The sequence below is a fragment of the Hemitrygon akajei genome, chromosome 12 (assembly GCF_048418815.1).
Source record: "Hemitrygon akajei chromosome 12, sHemAka1.3, whole genome shotgun sequence".
NCBI classification, from domain to species: Eukaryota; Metazoa; Chordata; class Chondrichthyes; order Myliobatiformes; family Dasyatidae; genus Hemitrygon; species Hemitrygon akajei.
The window spans coordinates 107,993,999-108,017,772 of NC_133135.1; the positions used below are offsets into that span (position 1 = coordinate 107,993,999).

General features: G+C 44.0%; 1 protein-coding gene across 2 annotated transcripts in view; it reads right to left on the reverse strand.

Moving 5' to 3' along the window:
• LOC140737357 (cytochrome P450 2C19-like) overlaps positions 1-23,774 on the reverse strand; it is a 67,960-nt gene that overhangs the window by 6,118 nt on the left and 38,068 nt on the right. For both annotated transcript variants that reach the window (XM_073063812.1, XM_073063813.1), the window contains 4 exons: positions 21,827-22,003; positions 18,183-18,324; positions 9,952-10,139; positions 7,011-7,152 (listed from right to left, as the gene is read on the reverse strand). In XM_073063812.1, coding sequence (XP_072919913.1) covers positions 7,011-7,152; positions 9,952-10,139; positions 18,183-18,324; positions 21,827-22,003 — 649 coding nt within the window. The remainder of the gene's footprint in view (positions 1-7,010; positions 7,153-9,951; positions 10,140-18,182; positions 18,325-21,826; positions 22,004-23,774) is intronic.

Consider the following 23,774-nt stretch of genomic DNA (forward strand, 5'->3'; position numbering starts at 1 on the left):
TCACTGTCTTTAAAGACAGCCTAATATTGGCCTCTGAGATCCCAGGGTCATCAGGTGCAGCAGGGATCTTCACAGCTGTAGTTGTATTCTCCCTTTCAAAGCATGCATAGAAGGTGTTGAGTTAATCTGGTAGTGAAGCATCGCTGCCATTCATGCTATTGGGTTTTGCTTTGTAGGAAGTAATGCCTTGCAGACCCTGCCAGAGTTGCTGTGCATCTGATGTTGCCTCCAACCTAGTTCAAAATTGTCTCTTTGCCCTTGAAATAGCCCTCCGCAAATCATACCTGGTTTTCTAGTACAGGCCTGGGTTGCCAGAATTGAATGCCACAGATCTAGCCTTCAGCAGATGACGTACCTCTTGGTTCATGCACGGCTTTTGGTTTGGGAATGTACAGCAAGTGTTTGTGGGCACACACTCATCCACACAGGTTTTAATGAAGTCAGTAACAACTGCAGCATACTCATCCAAGTTTGAAGATGAATCCCTGAATACAGTCCAGTCCACTGATTCAAAGCAGTCCTATAGGCGCTCCTGTGCTTCCCTTGTCCATACCTTCTTGGTCCTCATTGCTGGTGCTGCAGTCTTCAGTCTCTGCCTATACTCAGGGAGTAGAAGTACAGTTAGGTGATCAGACTTCCTGAAGTGTGGGCCTGGAATAGAACAGTAAGCATTATTGATGGTGGTGTAGCAATGGTCCAGTGTGTTGTTTCCTCTGGTATTTCAAGTGATCTGTTGATGGTAGTTGCTTAGTGATTTTTTTCAGACTGGCCTGGTTAAAATCTCCCAAAACGATGGTGTATTGTGCATGTTGATCCCATTACTCAGAAAATCTAAAGCCTGCTTGACATTGGCCTGAGGTGGAATGTAAACTGCTACCAAAATGACCCCAGAGAACTCCCCTGGTAGGTGAAAAGGACGACACTTTACTGCTAGATATTCCAGGTCTGGTGAGCAACATTGGGACAGCACTGATATATTTGTACACCAAGAAGAGTTGATCATGAGGCATACTCCTCCACCTCTGCTTTTGAGAGACTCTATAGATCTATCCTGACAGTGTAGAGTAAACCATCAATCTGAATCGCTGCATCCTGTACGGAATGGGTTACTCAAGATTCCGTGAAACAAAGGACACACTCTTCCCAAATGACTTTTTATTGATGTAAGTGATGGAAGTTGCTCGAATCTGGACTATGAAATAAACACTGGAGGAATTCCTTCAGCATTTTGTTTCTTCAGTATAAGAATCAGGATTAATGTCTCTGGTATATGTTGTGAAATTTGTTTTCATCATGGCAGGCAGTACAATGCAATAAATAATAATAGAGAAAAAACCATTAATGACAATAATTGTTAAGTAGTAAAAAATAATAAATTAAAATCCCCTGAGGTTGTGTTCTTGGGAGAAATCAGCTGGTAGAGGTGAAGAAGCTATTCCTGAATCAATGAATGTGTACCTTCAGGCTTCTGTTCATCCTTCCTAATAGTAGTAATGAGCAGAAGGCATGACCAGGGTGATGGGGTCCTTAATGATGGTCACCACCTTTCTGAGGCATTGCTCCTTGAAGATATCCTGGATACTATGGAAGCGAGTGACCATGATAAAGCTGACTGAATTTACAACTGTCTGTAGCTTACATAGATCCTGTACAGTAGCAACCTCCCATACCAGATGGTGATGCAGCCAGTTAGAATGCTCTCCGCAGTAGAAACTGTAGAAATTTGAGAATATTTTTGGTGCCAGACCAAATTTCCTTAAACTCCTAATGAAATATAGCTGCTGCCTTGCCTTCTTATGAGCTGCATTGATATGTTGTGCCCAGGTTAGCCCTATTTTTTAACTACGTACATAGCTTATTTCTGATTGCCCTCAAACTAAATAGCTTACTAGCTGTGTCAGTATCACATTGAGGCCACACCAAGATCTCTTTTCTCACACTAAAAAGGACATTTATTTATCTATTTAGTGATACGGAGCAGTGTAGGCCCTTCTTGCCCTTTGAGACACACCACCCCAGCAACCTGTGACAACCCCGATTAACCTTGCCCCAATTACAGGAATATTTACAATTAACCTACCTGGTATAACTTTGGACAATGAGAGGAAACCAGAGCACCAGGGGAAAACCCGTGCATTCCACTGGGAAGATGTACAGACTCCTTACAAAACAGCACCAGAACAGAACTCTGAACCTTAGAACACCCAGTCTGTAATGGCATTGTGCAAAATGCTACACTACTGTGGCACCCAAATTCAGCAACCAGTTCATTTTTTAATCAATTCATTGGTGATATAATTGAACTAACTCTTAAAATTCCACCTTACTGAATTACTAAAATTTAAATTCTGCTGCTCTCATGGTTGGATCCAAAGTCAAATTCCGAATCAATAACCTAGATGACCAGCTACTAGCAGCAATCAATAAACAATATATTCTGCCCTTGTGTCCTAGTTCCATGATCATAGACCCCCACCACCCTCTTTTCTTGCTGCTGTCATCAGGAAGAAGATACAAGAGCCTCAGGGCTCATACCATAAGATTCAGGAACAGTTATTACCTCTCAAACATTGGCCCTTGAACCCACTTGCCCGTCATTGAAATGTTCCCACAACCAATGAACTGACTTTCAAGTGCCCTTCAGCTCATGTTCTCAATATTTATTGCTAATCTATTTATTATTATTGTTAAATTTAATTATTTTTGTATTTGCAAAGCTTGTTGTATTCTGCATTCTGGTTGAACATCCATGTTAGGTAGTCCTTCATTGATTCTGTATAGTTATTATTCTATAGATTTATTGCCTAGACCTCTCAGGGTTGTAGAAGGTGATATGTATACATTTTGATAGTAAGATTTACTTTGAACTTGAATTCATCATGGAATACACCTTTGAGAAACTACAAACATATTTCTTAAATTGGAAAGCTCAACAATCTTAATGTGCTGGGTGTATTCTAGACATATGAAATATACAAAATATTAATTTCATCAGCATCCAGTCTTTAGATCTGAATGTGGATTGTAGATTGAATTTAAAATGCAACTCAGAACAATGGTCTTCTAGGAGCTGTAGACTGGGTGTGATTTTAATCCAGAAAGCACCCCGTTGACTTGAGATGCCTGCATATCAGCATCAGGCACAAAGGTGATGAACTGAGAGCTTGGATACATACATGGAATTATGATGTAGGGGCCATTACAGAGACTTGGCTGGCACCAGGGCAGGAATAGATTCTCAATATTCCTGGATTTCAGTGTTTTAACAGGGATGGGGGGGGGGGGCGGGGGAAGGGGAGGAGGGGTGGCATTCCTGCTCAGGGATACTATTACAGCTACAGAAAGAGTGGGTAAAGTAACAGGATCCTTTTTTGAGTCAGTTTGAGTGGAAGTCAGGAACAGGAAGGGAGCAGTTACTCTATTGGGTGTATTCTATGGGCCCCCTGGTAGCAGCAGAGATACCAATAACAAGGTAGAAATAACAGGGTTGTTATGGGTGACTCTGACTTCCATATTGATTGGCACCGGATTAGTTCCAATGGTTTAGATGGGGCAGAGTTTGTTAAGTGTGTCCAGGATGGATTCCTGTCTCAGTATGTTGACAGGCTGACTAGGGGGAATGCCATACTAGATCTAGTATTAGGTAATGAACCAGGTCAGGTCACAGATCTGTCAGTGGGTGAGCATCTGGGGGACAGTGATCACTGCTCCCTGACCTTTAGCATTATCATGGAAAAGGATAAAATCAGAGAGGACAGGAACATTTTTAATTGGGGAAGGGCAAATTATGAGGCTAGAACTTGCGGGTGTGAATTGGGATGATGTTTTTACAGGGAAATGTACTATGGACATGTGGTCGATGTTTAAGGATCTCGTGCAGGATGTTAGGGATAAATTTGTCCCGGTGAGGAAGATAAAGGATGGTAGGGTGAAGGAACCATGGGTGACAAGTGAAGTGGAAAATCTAGTCAGGTGGAAGAAGGCAGCATATGTGAGGTTAAGGAAGCAAGGATCATATGCGGCTATTGAGGAATATAGGGTAGCAAGAAAGTTGCTTAAGAAGGGTCTGAGAAGAGTAAGAAGGGGGCATAAGAAGGCCTTGGCGAGTAGGGTAAAGGAAAACCCCAAGGCATTCTTCAATTATGTGAAGAGCAAAAGGATGACAGGAGTGAAAGAAGGACCGATTGGAGATAAAGGTGGGAAGACGTGCTTGGAGGTTGTGGAAGTGAGCGAGGTCCTCAATGAATACTTCTCTTCGGTAGTCACCAATGAGATGGAACTTGATGGTGAGGACAATATGAGTGAGGTTGAAGTTCTAGAGCATGTTGATACTAAGGGAGGGTTGGTGTTGGAGTTGTTAAAATACATTAGGACAAATAAGTCCACCGGGCCTGACGTAATATTCCTCAAGCTGCTCCACGGGGCGAAGGAAGAAATTGCTGTGCCTCTGACTAGGATCTTTATGTCCTCGTTGTCCACAGGAATGGTACCGGTGGATTGGAGGGAGGCGAATGTTGTTCCTTGTTCAAAAAAGTTAGTAGGGATAGTCCGGTTAACTATAGATCAGTGAGCCTTATGTGTGTGGTGGGAAAACTGTTGGAAAAGATTCTTAGAGATAGGATCCATGGGCATTTAGAGAATCGTGGTCTGATCAGGGACAGTCAGCATGGCTTTGTGAAGGGCAGATCATGTCTAACAAGCCTGTTACAGTTCTTTGAGGAGGTGACCAGGCATACTGATAAGGTTAGTGTAGTGGATGTGATCTACATAGATTTTAGTAAGGCATTTGATAAGGTTCCACACGGTAGGCTTATTCAGAAAGTCAGAAGGCATTGGATCCAGGGATGTTTGGCCAGGTGGATTCAGAATTGGCTTGCCTACAGAAGGCAGAGGGTTGTGGTGTAGGGAGTACATTCAGATTGGAGGGTTGTGACTAGTGGTGTCCCACAAGAATCAGTACTGCAGAGAGACATTGATAGGATGCAGAAGTGGGCTGAGAAGTGGCAGATGGAGCTCAACCCAGAGAAGTGTGAGGTGGTACACTTTGGAAGGACAAACTCCAAGGCAGAGTACAAAGTAAATGGCAGGATACTTGGTAGTGTGGAGGAGCAGAGGGATCTGGGGGTACATGTCCACAGATCCCTGAAAGTTGCCTTACAGGTAGATAGGGTAGTTAAAAAAGCTTATGGGGTGTTAGCTTTCATAAGTTGAGGGATAGAGTTTAAGAGTCGCGATGTAATGCTGCAGCTCTATAAAACTGGTTAGGCCACACTTGTAGTACTGTGTCCAGTTCTGGTCGCCTGACTATAGGAAAGATGTGGAAACAATAGAAAGGGTACAGAGGAGATTTACTGGGATGCTGCCTGGTTTAGAGAGTACGCATTATGATCAGAGATTAAGGGAGCTAAGGCTTTACTCTTTGGAGAGGAGGAGGATGAGAGGAGACATGATGGAGGTACACAAGATATTGAGGCATAGATAGAGTGGACAGCCAGCACCTCTGCCCCAGGGCACCACTGCTCAATTTAAGAGGATGTGGCTTGAAGGTAAGGGGTGGGAAGTTCAAGTGGGATATTAGAGGAAGGTTTTTTACTCAGAGAGTGGTTGGTGTGTGGAATGCACTGCCTGAGTCAGTGGTGGAGGCAGATACACTAGAGAAATTTAAGAGACTACTAGACAGGTATATGGATGAATTTAAGGTGGGGGGATATATGGGAGACAGGATTTAAAGGTGGGCACAACATTGTGGGCCCAAGGGCCTGTACTGTGCTGTACTATTCTATGTTCTATGTTCTATATTCATGAATGCAACTGAGAGACAATGGAGATTAATATTAAATCTATGGTCTCAAGAGTGTTGGCATGAAGATTTAGGTGTTTAAAAATTATATTTATTTATTGATTGATTCATTCATTGGGATACAGCACGGAATAGGCACTTTTGGGACTTCAAGCTACTCTACCCAGCATCCCCCAATTTAGTCCCAGGTGAATCATGGGACCATTTACAATGTCAAATTAACCAACTAACCAGCACGTCTTTGGACTATGGGAGGAAACCAGACCAACTGGAGGGAACCCATGCCATCATGGGGAGAATATACAAACTCCTTACAGACAGCAGTGGGAACTAAGTCCGAGCCACTGGTACTGGAAATCATTGTGCTAACCACTACACTACCATTCCGCCCTAAGTGAAGCATTGTCAACCCAAAGTATTGAAGTAAACAATATCATTGTAACCATTGAAACTGTATTGTGTTACCATTCATCTTCAGGATATCAAACTGTGATGTCCTTTGAAGAGTAAAGACTTCTATATCCACCAACTTCAGTGTCTCTCCAGTACTTCATTCGCAGTCACAACACTGGGTAATCCTCGCTGTTTTATTTTCGTGTGTGCTGAAGTGAACAATCTACTCCTGCTTCAGTATAAAAGGATCTCCTCATGCACACTTTGATGTCTGGCTCTGTCTGACTCCAGCTGGAGTAACGTTGCCAGAGTCAGCATCTCAGTTTAGGAAGGTCTACAGAAAGCAGCAAGTCTGTTTTATTGGGCGGAGAGCAGCAGCAGCCCGTTACGCCATTGGTGTTTAGGATCACAGTGAAGGTTGTCCACCTCTGATGGTGTTCGGGGCTTCCTTCATTGTGTTAGTGGCTGAGTGTTCACTGCTGTCATGCAAGTTCCTGGTGAAGACTCAGGAATACCAATGCACTTCATTGCTATTTCCATTTTAGACCAAAACACCTTAAGACATAGGAGTAGAATTAGGCTAATTGTCCCATCAAGACTGCTCCACCATTCAATTGTCTAGTTAGTCTGGCCTCTACCGTTTGACCTATTTGGCATGGGTGACCCTACCAAGAACCAAAGCATAAAGCCCATACTCCTTTCAATATAGATCTCTGGTTCATTGAGGTATGCAAGCCTCCAAATGCTACAAAGTTGTGGTTCTCTTGCAGGCGGGGAGAGAGAAACGGCAATAAAATAAATAAGTGTATATGTATACCTGCTGAGAATGCCACGAAATTTTCACTCTTTTTGAAACATCCATTTTCATCAAGGAAATGGTTTGCATTAAATGATTCTGGTGACTCCCAGAGGCTGTTGTTTTTCAAAACAGACGAAAGAACAGGGATCACATGTATGCCCTAAACACAAAAGCAAGTTTAGACATGGTTATGATCAAAAATTATGTCAGATGTACAAAACAGAATGTATCTCAACAAATTAAAAGAATGACTGATGACGTTATACATCCCAGGAATGATGTACTGCAGTAGCTGATAGATAGATAGATAGATAGATAGATAGATAGATAGATAGATAGATAGATAGATAGATAGATAGATAGATAGATAGATAGATAGATAGATAGATAGATAGATAGATAGATAGATAGACAGATAAATACTTTATTCATCCCCATGGGGAAATTCAACATTTTTTCCAATGTCCCATACACTTGTTTTAGCAAAACTAATTACATACAATACTTAACTCAGTATAAATATGATATGCATCTAAAATCACCCTCTCAAAAAAAGCATTAATAAATAGCTTTTAAAAAGTTCTTAAATAGTTTACTAAAATACATTGAATGGTAACTTAAGCTCAGTCATAACCCCGGCACTTTAACATATCTTCCCCCGGCGGTTGAATTGTAAGGCCGAATGGCATTGGGGAGTAATGATCTCTTCATCCTGTCTGAGGAGCATTGCATCGATAGTAACCTGTCGCTGAAACTGCTTCTCTGTCTCTGGATGGTGCTATGCAGTGGATGTTCAGGGTTTTCCATGATTGACCGTAGCCTACTCAGCGCCCTTCGCTCTGCTACCGATGTTAAACTCTCCAGTTCTGTGCCCACGACAGAGCCCGCCTGTATTGATCCTTGGAGCACAGAATGCAATACATTTGTGGTCTGAAACCTGATCTTCTTGGATCGGTAATAATAGTATTATTGTTATAATGTGATACTAATATAGTAATATTATTATTGTTTAAAAATATTTTTGTTCAGCTCAAGCTGGTAACGCCTGACATACAAGCATGGACAAGCACACTCATTTCTTAATTTCTAGGAGCTTTCGGACTATTCAAGTGGTGTTTAGTATTGTGGCTTCCTGGAAATTTACATGAGTATTGCTGTGTAGGACTAATTGTTTAATGCTATTGTGTAGTGACTGGGTTGATACCAGCTGTAGATATTACAATTGGGACAATGTATACTCTGTTCATGTTCAATTGTCTTTCAATTTCCTCTTAATTCTGTGTTTTTCTGTACGTTACGTGTGTTAAGAATCCACTCTGTCAATGCCTTTCAACACACAAATAAAATTAAATATAAAAATAAAAGACAAAAAGATGTTTGTTAAAAGCAAGGTTAAATAAATAGGTTTCAAGCTGGCATTTAAAAATGTCAACTGAGTCTACATCACTATAGTTTTGAGCATTGAATTCCACAATTTAGGAGTTTAGTTAAAAAATACAGACCTGCCAATTATCTTTTGGGAGAGACTTGTTTAAGTTTAAGAGACCGGCAGAAGACCTGAGAGTCTGCTCTGCCATTTCATCACAGCTGATCCATTTTCCCTCACAGCTCCAATATCCGGCCTCCTTTCCATTATCCCTTCATGCCCTGACCAATCAAGAACCTATCTGCCTCTGCCTTAAATATACCCAACGACTTGGCCTCCACAGCTGCCTGTACCAATGAGAGCGGCAGAAGAAGACCTGAGAGGATGGCATCAGAATAAAAGGTCATCACTTTAGAACAGAGATGAAGAAGAAATAAGAGGGGAATTCATTCAAACCCATTGAATATTGAAAGACTTAGATCAGGGGTTCCCACCCTGGGGTCTACGGACCCTTTGGTTAATGGTAGGAGTCCATGGCATAAAAACGGTTGGGAACCCCTGGCCTAGATAGAATGGACATGGAGAGGATTAGGGCTAGAGGGCACAGTCTCAGAATACAAGGATGTCCCTTTAGAACAGAGATGAGGAGGAATTTCTTTAGCCAGAGGGTGGGGAATCTGTGGAATTCATCGCCACAGGTGGCTGTGGAGGCCAAGTCATTGGGTACATTTAAAGTGGAGGTTGGCAGGTTGTTGATTAGTCAAGGTGTCAACGATTACAGGGGGAAGGCAGAAGAATATAGCTGAGAGGGATAATAAATGGCCTGACTCTGCTCCAATTTCTTGTGCTCTTTTAGTGCATTATGTACTAATACTTTAAAGCCCTACAATTTACTATGTACCCCAATCTACTGGTGATTATTCCACCTCCTGGAGTGTATGGGATGTCCAGGGAGGGGTAGCAGCTCCAGTGATGGAATTTATCATGTCCATTCCAAGGTAGCTCATTCACCTTTGGCCCACACTCTGCTCTCTGCTGTGGCTGCAAGTAACTGTCCTCATGTGACAGCAGCCACACCCCGGTACAACATTTCAACAGGCTGGCTAAAGCAGGCAAGGGTAGCCAGCAGCCTTATATCCCAGTGAGAGAGACAGGCCTGTCTTAGTATGTGAAGTCAGCTCCAGTGGACTGGGCAGATCAGTCTACAGTGAGATCCAACGCCCAGGAAGGTGATACTGTGCTGAAGAATGAAGAGAATGACAAGGCACAGAAGATGTCATGGTCATCCACTGCAACCAAGGAAGATCCCAGTTTATGCCGTTTGTTCATATCACTGGAGCCGGTCTTTTGAGATTGATAGAGTGGAAATGCCCCAGTGCCACAGCTTGTCCACTTTAAAAACTCTCCCACACAGGTCTCCTGTCATCATTGGACAGAATGGACAACCACCACCATTCCTCCTCAGCAACAAGCAAGTTAAGGACACTGTACTTTCTGAAGTACAGAATAGCTGACGTGATTATTTAATTTTTGGTTCGATGTTATTAGAAATAATACAAATAAAGTATTCATTATATCAATCTTGACTCTGACCTTGGGTATCAAATATCCTCGGAAGTTCACATCACTTGTTGCCATGTGTGGAAGGCTCATGGGAGCGATGTCGATGTATCGCTGGACCTCATGGATGACCGCGTCAGTGTACGGCATCTTCACTCGATCCTCAATTGCAGGTCTTCGATGAGAGCCAATCACATCATCAATCTCATTATGAATCTTCTCTGGGAGAGGAAGATAAGATTTTGTTTCACGCATTTCATTTCCCAACATTTCCCAACTCATCATATTGGTCACTATTGTCTGATTTTACACTGTGGTCACTTTATTAGGTACACCTGCTCATTAGTGAAAATTTAGGATTACGAGAGCCAATCTGAAACTTTGCAAATGTCTGTAAGGAGTTTGTACGTGCTCTGCAGATCCATGTGTCTCACGCTGTATCTTCACAGGCAAGCGCAGGATCACACAGACAACCGGAAGGGTTAAGTAAAATCTGGAATTTTATTAATAACCAAATCAGTTGAACTTACAAGGTCTTGGATAACTCGTGATAACTTGGCCAGAACTCCAGTCGGCAGGGATCAAGGCAATGGAGACCTGAGAGGATAGCACTACCCCTTTAAATGGGTGTAACGGTAGTGTGGATTAGTTGGACCAGAATGGCCTGTTTCTGTGTTGTGTCTCTAAATAAACTATGTATGCTCAGTAGCCCCGCAGTCAGTCAGAATGCTTTCCATAGTATTTGGTAGAAATTTGTGTGACATACCAAATCTCATGAAATATAGCCACTGCCTTGTCTTCTTTATAGCTGCATCATGTTAGGTCCTCAGAGCTATTGAAGGAAGTTGAAATTGCTCACTCCTTCCACTTCTAATAACTCTGAGAATAGATTTGTGTACCCTTGTCTTACCCTTTATGAAGTCCACAGTCAGCTCTTTGGTCTTACTGATGTTGAGTACAACACCACTCAATTAGCTGGTATTATCTCTCTTCACTGCACCCTCTCATCACCATATGTTTCTGCCAACAATGGTTATATATCATCAGCAAAATTTATAGATGGTCTTTGAGCTGTCTCTAGCCATATAGTCATGGGTGTAGAGAGAGTAGAGCAGTGGGCTAAGCCCCTATCACTGTGGTGCGCCAGTGTTAATTGTCAGTGAGGTGGAAATGTTATTTCCGATCCACACAGATTGTAGTGTTTCAGTTGCAGTTGAAGGTACAGAGGCCTAGATTCTGTAACTGTTCACTCAGGTAGCTTTATCTCAGTGGGGAGAGCTTGGGGACGGATAGAGGGGGAGAGCGTGGAGAGGGATGTAGGAGGAGAGCATGGGGAGGGAGAGGGAGTGCGGGGAGGGAGGGGGCGCGAGGGAGGAGGAGTGCGGGGGAATGGAGGGAAAGAGAGAGAGTGCGGGGATGGAGGGAGAGAGTGTGTGGGGATGGGGTAGAGAGAGAGTGTCGGGAGGGAGGGGGAGAGAGAAAGTGTGGGGAAGGAGGGGGGAGAGAGGGAAAGAGTGCATGGAAGGAGGGAGTCTGGGGAGGGAGAGAGGGTGGTGTGGAGAGAGGGTGGGGGAGGGAATGAGGGATGGAGAGTGGGGGGAGGAGGGGTGGAGAGTGGGGGTAGGAGGGATGGTAAGTGGAGGGGGAAGGAGGGACAGAGAGTGGGGAGGAGGAGAAACAGAGAGTGGGGTGAGGAAGGAGGGATGGAGAGTGGGGGGAGTAGTGACTGAGAGTAGGGTGGAGGAGGGACGTAGAGTGGAGGGGGAAGGAGGGATGGAGAGTGGAGGGATGAGGGACGGAGAGTGGAGGGTAAGGAGTGTGGGAGGGAGGGGGAAGGAGGAATAGAGGAGGGAGTGGGAGAGATGAGAGAGATGGGGTAGAGAGGGGGAAGGTGACGGAGGAGGGGAGAGGGACAAATCATGCAAACAATAAAAGTAAGCAAATAACATTCAGAGCTGAAGGTTTACGAAAGACGCGAAGCCAGAGATCACTGCAGCCGGAGTACACCAGAATCAGAGTCAGGTTTTTTATCACCCGCATCTGTTGTGAAATTTTGTTAACTTAGCAGCAGCAGTACAATCCAATACATGATTGTATAGAAAGAAATATAAATAAGGAAATCAATTGCACAGCCTCAGTTCATCGCTGAGCTGAGTAAAAGTTCTTAAAATTGTCTGAGGTCTAAGTATTGTTAGAGGTATTTATTATTTTGGTTCTGAGATTCCTAATGAATAACAGAAACATTTTGGGAAACTGAGAGTTGAGTATTTGATCACTTGTCACTGAAATGAACCTCATGGTTTTGTCCTAATTGTGACCTTTCTTGTAAAAATTCTGTCTCATTTATGTTTTTTCTTCAGCATTCAGCTTATATGATGTGTGCCTGTGATACTGCTGCAGGTACGGTTTTCATTGCACCCTTGCATACACAGGCAGCATGGTATGAAGCTGTTAGCACCGTCGCGTCTTACAACACCAGTGAACACTGATCAGAGTTTGATTCCCACCGCTGTTAGTAAGGAGTTTGTACATTCTTCCCTGTGACCCCCTAGGTTTCCACCAAATCCTCTGATTCCCTCCTACATTGCAAAGACATACGGTACAGATTAGTAAGGGTTCGTAAATTGTGGGCATGTTGGCACCGGAAGGCCCTAAGAAACCATCAAATATAGGAGCAGAATTAAGCTATTTGGCCATTTTCACTCTCAGCCCCAATCTCCTCAATATTCCTTTAATTCCTGACCAATCAAGAATATATCAAATTCTGCCCAATGACGTCGCCTCCACAGCCGCCTATGGCAACAAATTCCACAGATTCACCACTCACAGGCTAAAAAAATTCTTCCTCATCTCAACAATTCAGGAACAGCTTCTTCCCCATGAACACTACCTCACTACTTTTTAATTTCAGTTATCTTGCACTACTTACTTTAACTTAACTATTTAATAGACATATATAACTTAAAGTAACTCAGTTTTGTTCTCTATATTTATCATGTAATTCATTGTACTGCTGCCATAAAGTTGTCAAATTCCACGACATATTCCAGTGATATTAAATCTGATTCTGATTCTAAAAGGACGTCCCTCTATTCTGAGCCTGTGTCCTAGGGTTTTAGACTCTCACCATAGGAAACTTCCTCTCTACAGCCACTGTATCAAGGCCTTTCCACATTCAACAGGTTTCAATGAGGTCCATATTAGAAGTGTGGTGACACTTGCAGACTGCCCCCAGCATAATTCCCACTGATTTGTTTTGACGAACGTGATGCATTTTTCTGCATGTTTTGATGGCTTATGAGTGCCTGAGATCCCAAGAGCGATTGCGTCTGGATTTTACTACATAGTAAGGTCACTCATGGCAGTAAGGTCTAAGGGGAGGTTCCAAAGTGTGATCCAACCAAGACCTCAATGGTGGAGCTGGTGGAAGATGATGACACATCATATTGGCTGTGAATGCGGAGCAGGGCTTCAGCAGTGAAGGGTCCTGAGTCATCTTGTATTCCATGCCACTGGACATTGACCCCGATCTGACAAGGACTGAGTTGTGGCTGCTCATGCATCAATCTCTCCATGTTAAACAAATTCACCCACAGGCATTATCCATTAAGGAAAGAACTCCTCGAGAGAACATCATATTTGTCTTGAGTGATTACTATACTTACATTTTTAGATTTACTCATACATATAACAAACAACTGGAAAATATTTTGGGGGCTGGGAACCAATCTGAAGAGACAGGCAGAGGGGTGGTTGGCTCACATATAGAGAGAGCTTGTAGACAGTGCGAGAGGGAAGATAGGCAGGTGATAGAGAAGGGATACGCTCAGACCAATGGTTTGAGATGTGTCCATTTTAATGCAAGGAGCATTATGAACAAAACAGATGAGCTTAGAGCGTGGATCAGTACTTAGAGATATGATGTTGTGGACGTTACAGAGACTTGGATAGCTCAGGGGCAGGAATGGTTACTTAGAGTGACAGGCTTTAGATGTTTCAGTAAGGACAGGGAGGGAGGCTAAAGAGCCAGGGGCTTGGCACTGCTGACCAGAGATAGTATCAAGGTGGCAGAAAAGGAGGAAGTCATGGAGGGATTGTCTACTGAGTCTCTGTGGATAGAAGTTAAAAACAGGAAGGGGTCAATAACCCTACTGGATGTTTTTATAGACCACCCAATAGTAACAGGGACATCAAGGAGCAGATAGGGAGACAGATTCTGGAAAGGTGTAACAATGAGAGTTTTCGTGGTGAGAAATTTAAATTTCCCAAGTATTAATTGGCATCTCCCTAGAGCAAGGGGATTAGATGGGATGGATTTTGTTAGGTTTGCTCAGGAAGGTTTCCTGACACACTATGTAGATAAGCCTACAAGAGGTGAGGCTGTATTTGATCTGGTATTGGGAAATGAACCTGGTCAGGTGTCAGGTCTCTCAGTAGGAGAGCATTTTGGAGATAGTGATCACAATCAGCGTTTAATTGGCATAAGGGGAAATATGTTCTCAGGGAAATGTATGGCAGAAATGTGGCAAATATTCAGGGGATATTTGCGTGGAGTTTTGCATAGGTACATTCCAATAAGACAGGGAAAGAATGGCATGGTGCAGGAACCATGGTGTACAAAGGCTGTTGAAAACCTAGTCAAGAAGTAAAGAAAAGCTTATGAAAGATTCAAAAATCTAGGTAATGATAGAGATCTAGAAGATTATAGGGCTAGCAGGAAGGAGCTTAAGAATGAAATTAGGAGAGCCAGAAGGGGCCATAAGATGGCCTTGGCGAGCAGAATTAAAGAAAACGCCAAGGCATTCTACCAGTATGTGAAGAGCAAGAGGATAAGATTTGAGAGGACCAATCTAGTGTGACAGTGGAAAAGCGTGTATGGAACTGGAGGAGATAGCTGAGGTACTTAATGACTACTTTGCTTCAGTATTCACTACAGAAAAGGATCTTGGAGATCATAGGGATGACTTGCAGTGGATTGAAAATCTTGAGCATATAGACATTAAGAAAGAGGATGTGCTGGAGCTTTTGGAAAGCATCAAGTTGGATAAGTCTCCAGGACCAGATGAGATGTACCCCAGGTTACTGTGGCAGGCGACGGAGGAGATTGCTGAGCCTTTGGCAATGATCTTTGCATCATCAATGGGGACAGGGGAGGTTCCAGAGGTTTGGACGGTTGGAGATGTTATTCCCTTATTCAAGAAAGGGAGTAGAGATAGCCCAGGAAATTATAGACCAGTGAGTCTTACTTCAGTAGTTGGTATGTTGATGGAAAAGATTCTGAGAGGCAGGATTTATGAACATTTGGAGAGGCATAATATGATTAGGAATAGTCAGCATAGCTTTGTCAAAGGCAGGTTATGCCTTACGAGCCTGATTGAATTTTTTGAGGATGTGACTAAACACATTGATGAATGTAGAGCAGTAGATGTAGTGTATATGGATTTCAGCAAGGCATTTGATAAGGTACCCTATGCAAGGCTTATTGAGAAAATAATAAGGCATGGGATCCAAGGGGACCTTGCTTTGTCGATCCAAAATTAGCTTGCCCACAGAAGGCAAAGAGTGGTTATAAATGGGTCATATTCTGCATAGAGATAGTGACCAGTGGCATGCCTTTGGGATCTGTTCTGGGACCTCTTCCCTTCATGATTTTTATAAATGACCTGGATGAGGAAGTGGAGCGATGAGTTAGTAAATTTGCTGATGACACAAAGATTGGGGGTGTTGTGGATAGTGTGGAGAGTTGTCAGAGGTTACAACGGGATATCAATAGGATGCCGAACTGGCCTGAGAAGTGGCAGATGGAGTTCAACCCAGATAAGTGTGAGGTGGTTCATTTTGGTAGGTCAAATATGATGGCAGGATATAGTATTAATGGTAAGACTCTTGGCAGTGTAGAGGATCAGAGGGATCTTGGGGGCTGAGTTCATAGGACACACAAAGCTGCTGCTCAGCTTGACTCTGTGGTTAAGAAGGCATACGGTGCATTGGCCTTCATCAATTGTTGGATTGAGTTTAAGAGCCAAGAGATAATGTTACAGCTATATAAGACCCTGGTCAGACCCCACTTGGAATACTGTGCTCAGTTCTGGTCACCTCACTTACAGGAAGGATGTGGAAAATATAGAAAGGGTGTAGAAGAGATGTACAAAGTTGTTTCCTGGATTGGGGAGCATGCCTTATGAGAATAGGTTGAGGGAACTTGGCCTTTTCTCCTTGGAGCGACGGAGGATGAGAGGTGGCCTGATAGAGATGTATAAGATGATGAGAGGCATTGATCGTACAGATAGTCAGATGCTTTTTCCCAGGCTGAAATGGCTAACACTAGAGGGCACAATTTTAAGGTGCTTGGAAGTAGGTACGGAGGAGATGTCAGGTAATTTTTTTTTTACACAGGGTGGTGAGTGTGTGGAATGGGCTGCCGGTGACGGTGGTAGAGGCGGATACAAAAGGGTCTTTTAAGAGACTCCTGGATAGGTACATGGAGCTTAGAAAAATAGAGGGCTATGGGTAACCCTAGGTAATTTCTAAAGTAAGTACATGTTCTGCACAGTATTGTGGGCTGAATTGCCTGTATTGTGCTGTAGTTTATCTGTGTTTTTTTTTCCCTATGTTCTATGTTTTTTTTTCTAATAAACATCTATATGGAACACTGTCATTCATCATCAGAGACCACCACCCAGGTCATGCTCTCTTCTCACTACTCCCATCAGGTAGAAGCTACAAGAGCCTCAGGACTTGCACCACCAGGTTCAGGCACAGTTACTACCCCTCAACCATCAGGTTCTTGAACAAAAGGGCATAACTGCTCACACTTGCCCATTCATTGAGATTTTCCCACAACCAATGATCCTGTTTTAAGGTCTCTTTATCTCATTATCTCATGTTCTCATTATTTATTTATAACTGCTTTTCCACAGTTTGTTACCTTCTGCACTCTGGTTGATCTTTCATTGATCCTGTTATAGGTCCTATTCAATCAATTTGCTGAGATGCACGCAAAAAAATGAATCTCAGGGCTTCGTTTAAAATCTATTCAATATACGTAGACTGTAATTGATTTGTTTATTATTATTATTTTGATTTATTAATTTTTTTCTCTGCTAGATTCTGTATTGCATTGAGCTGCTGCTGCTAAGTTAACAAATTTCATGTCACATGCTGGTGATAATAAACCTGATTCTGATTGTGATTCTGTATATGGTGATAATAAAATCTACTTTGAACTTTGATTTTGACATTGTTGTGTAATTGATACACACCTCGCAATTTCTACAGATGTACCATGGAGACCATTCTAACTGGCTGTATTGCCATCTGGTACGGGGTGTGGGTACTGCACAGGATTGAAGTAAGCTGCAGAGAGATGTAAACTCAGTCAGCTTCATCATGGGCACTAGCCTCTGTAGTAGTTAAAATATCTTCAAACAGTGGTGCCTTAGAAAGGTGGCATCCATCATTAAGGACCCCTATTATCCAGGACATGCCCTTTTCTCATTGCTACCATCAGAGAGGAGGTACAGGAGCCTAAAGGCACACACTCAATGATTCAGGAACAGCATCTTCCCCTCTGTCATCTGATTTCTGAATGGACACTGAACTCATGAACATGACCTCACTACTTTTTTTGCATTACTTATTTAATTTAACTATTTAATATATATTTACTGTAATTCAGTTTTTTCTTTATTATGTATTACATTGTACTGCTACTGCAAAGTTAACAGATTTCACAACAAATACTGGTGATACTAAACCTGATTCTGAATTGAAGATAAGCTCTTTTATGATCAGCTGAAGATTTCAATGGACTGAAGGTCTGGGCTATACAGTTTATTTGGTTGTATTTTTACTGATATTCTATATGGGCTTGTTGTCTTTTATATGTAAGGACTGGGCCTCAAGCTGCAGTTTCACCTGGGGATGGGGGTGGTTGCTTTGGGACCAGTGCACTCCTCCAGGGGCGGTGTGGTGCGGTGTCCAGGCTGGAGCCGGCTCCCCCCACCGTGTTTGCTCACAGGAGATGGGCTCCATTGAAATCAACTGGAGATTGATGGAGTGAGTTTTTGATTCTTTTATTGTGTGATTATGATACCATTTGTGCTTGCTATCTTGTGAGTGCTTTGTGCTGTGTGTGACCAATGGTACTGTGTTTTGCACTTTGACCCTGGAGTAATGCTGTTTCATTTGGCTGTTTTCTTGAGTATTCATGTATGGTGGGTGTTAATTAAACTTGAATTGATTTGAATTGAATTAAAGCGTACCTTGAACTTCTGGATACTTTGTCAGGATTTGAAGAGCCCAGCACAGTGTTGTACTGGTTGTTTCGGTTCCAGCTATAAATAAGTCCTGCGTCGTCAGCAGCAAGTTTTTATGAAAAAACTCGGAGTTAAGCTCATCTTTCTCCTGACCCAAAGCAAGCAAAAATCCACATTTTAAACAGAAGGGATTATGCAGATGCTGGAAATTGTGAGCAACACACACACATACACACACACACACACACACACTCACCCTCTATGGGGGTTAGTGAGCAGTTGACATCGTTTCAACCTGAGATCCTTCATCAAGGCTGAAAAGGAAGAGGGGGGAGGGAGGGGAAGGAGTACATTTTAACAGCCTTCAGATGATTTTCAACTTTAATTCAATTCATGCCTTCCTGGCACATATATTTTTTTAATTTATTAAGATTCAGCGCAGAATAGGTCTTTCTGGTCCTTCAAGCTGTGCCGACCTGCAATGCCTTATCACAGGATAATTTACAATGGCCTATGAACCTACAAATCAGGACATCTTTGAACTGTGGGAGGAAACCAGAGCACCCAGAGGAAACGCACTGTCATGGTCCGGATCAGTTTCCCTTTAAATTTATCTAGGTTGAGTTATGATCTGGACCGTTGACTCCTTGTTCCCCTTTAATTCCTTGTTTCCCGTGTCCCTCGAGCTTGGTGATTAAGGTAATTTACTCTCGACCGAACCGGGAGTTTATAAGCCCCAGGCTTCAGCCGTTCGGGGCGAGAGTGTTATGGAGCATTAGCGAAGTCACCGTACCTACCGGCAGCCAAAGTCATCCAGCCAGAGCCAACTAAGTTTCTTGCCGGAGCAAGCCAAGACTCCTCCCGCAGCAAGTGCCAGCAATTCGCCTTCCCTTGCCAGAGTGGGTCCGGGCAAGGTTAACCCACCAGGGGTGAGTTAAGAGCTCCCGCAGCTTGGAACAAACTTGGGTCCAGTGATAGTAGCGTCTGTTGTTTTGTCATTGTGTATCCAGTGCAGTAGGCAGGCCGTTTGCCGCTACTCGCATGGGCTCAGTGTTTCATGTCCTGCGTCTGAGTCTGTCCCTTGAAGAAGAAGAGTCCCGGCTCCATGCCTGGTGTCTTAAGGCGGAATCCCAGCTCAGTGTTTCATGTCCTGTGTTTGAGTATCAAGTCCTTGCCCTGGTGTTCCAAGTCCAAAGTATCAAGTCCTGGCCGTGGTGCTCCTCGTCTCCAAGTCCGGGCCGTGGCGTTCCCCGATGTCTCCAAGTCCGGGGTGTGGTGCTCCTCGAAGTCTCCAAGTCCGGGGCGTGGCGCTCCTCATCTCCAAGTCCGGGCCGTGGCGCTCCTCGAAGTCTCCAAGTCCGGGCCATGGCGCTCCTCATCTCCAAGTCCGGGCCGTGGTGCTCCTCGATGCCTCCAAGTCCGGGCCGTGGCGCTCCTCGATGTCTCCAAGTCCGGGCCGTGGCGCTCCTCGAAGTCTCCAAGTCTGGGCCGTGGCGCTCCTCATCTGCAAGTCCGGGCCGTGGCGCTCCTCGAAGTCTCCAAGTCCGGGCCGTGGCGCTCCTCATCTCCAAGTCCGGGCCGTGGCGCTCCTCGAAGTCTCCAAGTCCGGGCCGTGGCGCTCCTCATCTCCAAGTCCAGGCCGTGGCGCTCCTCGATGTCTCCAAGTCCGGGCCGTGGCGCTCCTCGAAGTCTCCAAGTCCAAGGTCTGGATTCCGAGTCCTGGCTCTGATCCCCGATCTCCAAGTCCTGGCCCCCCAGACCCTGAGTCCCAGCCTAGTGCCGGGCCTGATCCCTCGTCCACTATGCCTATTCCCGTTTCCTCTTTGCTCTCCTTGATTTCCCTGTTCTATCCTTGCATCATGGTTCTCCTTGTAAAGAGTAATAAACTCTATTTTAGTTAATCTTACAAAAACGTGTTTGTGTCCTGCATTTGGGTCCTCCTCCGGCACCATTGCCCCCCACAGTGTGACACCCACACAGTCATGGGGATAAATTCCTGACAGGTAGCGGTGGGAATTGATTGTGGGTAAACCTGTACTGTGAAGCGTGGTGCTAACCACTACGCCGAGGTGCCACCCTAATGCTACCGTGCTCTATAACAGACAAATGTTTGCAATACCAGTTCCCAAAGAAACAGAAAATCATGGAAGCTTTTAGGAGGCTCAGCAGCATCCACGCAAAGGACTGTTGAGACAAAATGCCAGATTCTTTTTCTAAAAGCACTGAGATCTTAAGGCATTTTCATTTCTTAGTTTAAGCAGTTGTATAGTTTTCATCGAAAAGATAACCTTTTTTTGGGTGGCACAGTAGTGTAATGCTTCAGAGTACAGGTGACCCGGGTTCAATTCCAGCCGCTGCCTGGAAGGAGTTTGTACGTTACCACTGTGAACGTGTTGGAAACACTGGGTGCTAAGGTTACCTCCTTCATCCCAAAGATTAGGGGAATCATTGGTCATCGTAAATTGTCCCAATTGGGCTAGGATTAAACTGGTGGATTGTTGGGTGGTGCCTACTGTTGCTGTATTTCAAACAATCAATAATTAAATAAATATGGGAGGTAGGGTTTAAGGGTTGGCACAACATTGTGGGCCAAAGGGCCTATACTGTGCTGTACTATTCTATGGTCTATGTTCTATGTAAATTAATAAATATGACCTCTCTGCCAAATTAACAGAGCAGAACAAAGAGGGATATGGAATTAATGCAGGTAAATGGGATTAGTATAGACAGGCACGATGGTCAACATTGATGTAGTGGGCTGAAGGGTCTGTTCCTGTGTTTTTCAACTCTGATCTAATTTGCCAATTAAGAAAAATCGGGTGCCATGGTAGCGTAGTGGTTACTGTGATGCTATTACAGCTTAGGACGTTCCAGAGTTTGGAGTTCAATTCCAATGTTGCCTGCAAGGAGTTTGTACGTTCTCCCCGTGACTGTGTGGGTTTCCTCCGGGTGCTCTGGTTTCCCCCAACAGCCCAAAGGTCAATTGGTCATTGAAAATCATTCTCTGATTAGGCTACGGTTTAGCAACATATGGGGATCAACAAAGTACAGTGTCCACACCAAGGTGAAGTTGTACCAGAGCTGTGTTGTGCGGGTCAAAATGATGGTGTTTGAGAGAGAGTGACCTCGTCATTCCACACCATGACCTTCTGGAAGATCCTCTGTATTTTCTGGCCAAGAAAGATCTCCAACCACACTCTACTCCTTGAGTGTCACCAAGAGGACATGGTCACCATCATCATGAGGAAATGTTGGACATGGGTTGGACACGTGATGAGAAGATTTGACAACGCCATCATCAAGACAGCACTTCATTGCACCCCTGAAGGGTGGAGGAAAAACAATTTGTTGCCGTACTGTAGATGCAGAAATGAGGACCCTTAACCACATCTGGGGCACAATAGAGAAGATGGCCAAGGACAGAGAGAGATGGAGGACCTTCATTGCTGCCCTAAGCACTATCGGTGTAATGGGCAGTAAGTAACTAAACTGAGTAAATAGACTGGCTGCTGGTTGGTGCAGCTCTTTGGGCCGGAAGGGCCTGTTCTACACCATATCTCTAAGATAAAATAAGAAAGTTATTATCTTCAGTGTACTTGGTAGGATAGTGGGAAATCCCACAGGTAATGTGGGAAACTTGCTGCCATTACCTCATCCATCTTCGTGAGGAAGCAGTCGATGTAATCCCTGGGGGAGTCTTTCTGGACAGTCTCTTTGTGACTTTGAATAGTTTTGGCCAGAAAACTTCTCAAGTTTGTGATATTTTGGGAGACTTTTCGGTGAGGTCCAGGCAGGAAATCCATGATCCTCGGAAAGGCGTTGTACAACTGCGAAACAAACACATCATTTTCACTGACATGGTGCTGTATTGGATACCTAATGCTCAGTTGAAAAAGTTCAAAGTTCAGAGGATATTTATTATCGAAGATTGGATGCAGTATGTGTCAAGAAAACAGCCTCTCCCTTAATATCACATAAATAAAGGAGCTGGTTGTGGATTACAGGAGGAATGGAGACGGACTAACCCCTATTGACATCAATGGATCTGGGGTTGAGATGGTAAACAGCCTCAAGTTCCTCGACATCCACATCACTGAGGACCTCACCTGGTCTGTACACACCAGCTGTGTGGTGAAAAAGGCACAACAGCGCCTCTTTCACCTAAGACAGTTGAGCAGGTTTGGTATGGGCCCCCCAAATCCTGAGAACTTTCTACAGGGGCACAATTGAGAGCATCCTGACTGACTGCATCACTGTCTGGTATGGGAACTGTACTTCCGTTAATACAGGACTCTGCAGAGTGTGGTGCGGACAGCCCAGAGCATCTGTAGTTGTGTACTTCCCATGAGTCAGGACATTTACAAGGACAGGTGTATAAAAAGGGCCCGTAGGATGACTGGACTCCCAGCCATCTCAACCACAGTCTATTCCAGCTGCTACCATCCGGGAAGCAGTACTGCAACATAAAAGCCAGGACCAACAGGCTCCGGGACAGCTTCTTCCACCGGGTCATCAGACTGATGAACTCACGCTGACTTGAGTGTACTCCATATTACATTGGTTGTTCTATTTATTATAAATTATTATAAATTACTATGATTGCACATTTAGATGGAGACGTAACGTAAAGATTTTTACTCCTCAATGTATGTGAAGGATGTAAGAAATAAAGTCAGTTCATTTCAATTCATTCAATCCAATCCACAAACTGCATTGATTAAACCTTATCCAAGACCCAAGACTCCAGCACAATCCTCCGGCAGCATCAACTAAGAAGGTGAGAGGAAGTCTTTTCAAAAGAAGGGACCTTCCTTTGGGAGCAGCAAGTGAAATGTAGGGGGGGGAGGGAGAGAGACCATCACACACAGACACCTTCCTCTGGCAGCTGCGAGTGAGAGGCTGCTAGATGGCACTGAACACCTGCCCATCTTCTGCTCTTGCCTCGATGATTTCAATCTTCCTTGAATCCTCAAATGGCGAGATCAGTGAGAAATTGAGTCAATTATGGGCTCGCGTCCCATCTCCAGGCTTCTTGGCCTCGAGGCGCAAGCTGTGCTCGAAACATCACTGTACAACCTCAGAATGCGAAGTGCCAGATCGCTCAATTGGCCCAAAAACACACACCGTAGTGTAGATCACAGGCTCCAACAGTGGAAGAAACACATTTGGAAGAAAAAGAAGAGGTAAAGGAAGCAGGTTAGGGCAAGAAATTCACTTTGTCACATTTACATCGAAACATATCGTGGCATTGTTATCTTTGTCTTGAGCCCATCACTCCTACTGGAACAAAGGCCTACAACAGAATTTCCCCAGAGTTCTCTGTCCTGGGCCAGCCTTTCAAGTTATCCCCAGGTATAGCCCATCTTCTTCCTCTCTCAGGGATGTGGTCTTTGGAGTTTCTGTAGCTCTGTGATTTTTATGAGATGGGGTTACTAGCGCCATATCCACCCTCCTCCTTTTGCGATCATCCAAGGCGGAGTTGATGTAATTATTGTTGCATTATTATTAAACATATGGTGCTGTTAGCAATTTTTCAGGCTCAAATGTCATTCAACCATAAATGAATATCACCAAATGAAACCCCATTACTCTGTGGCC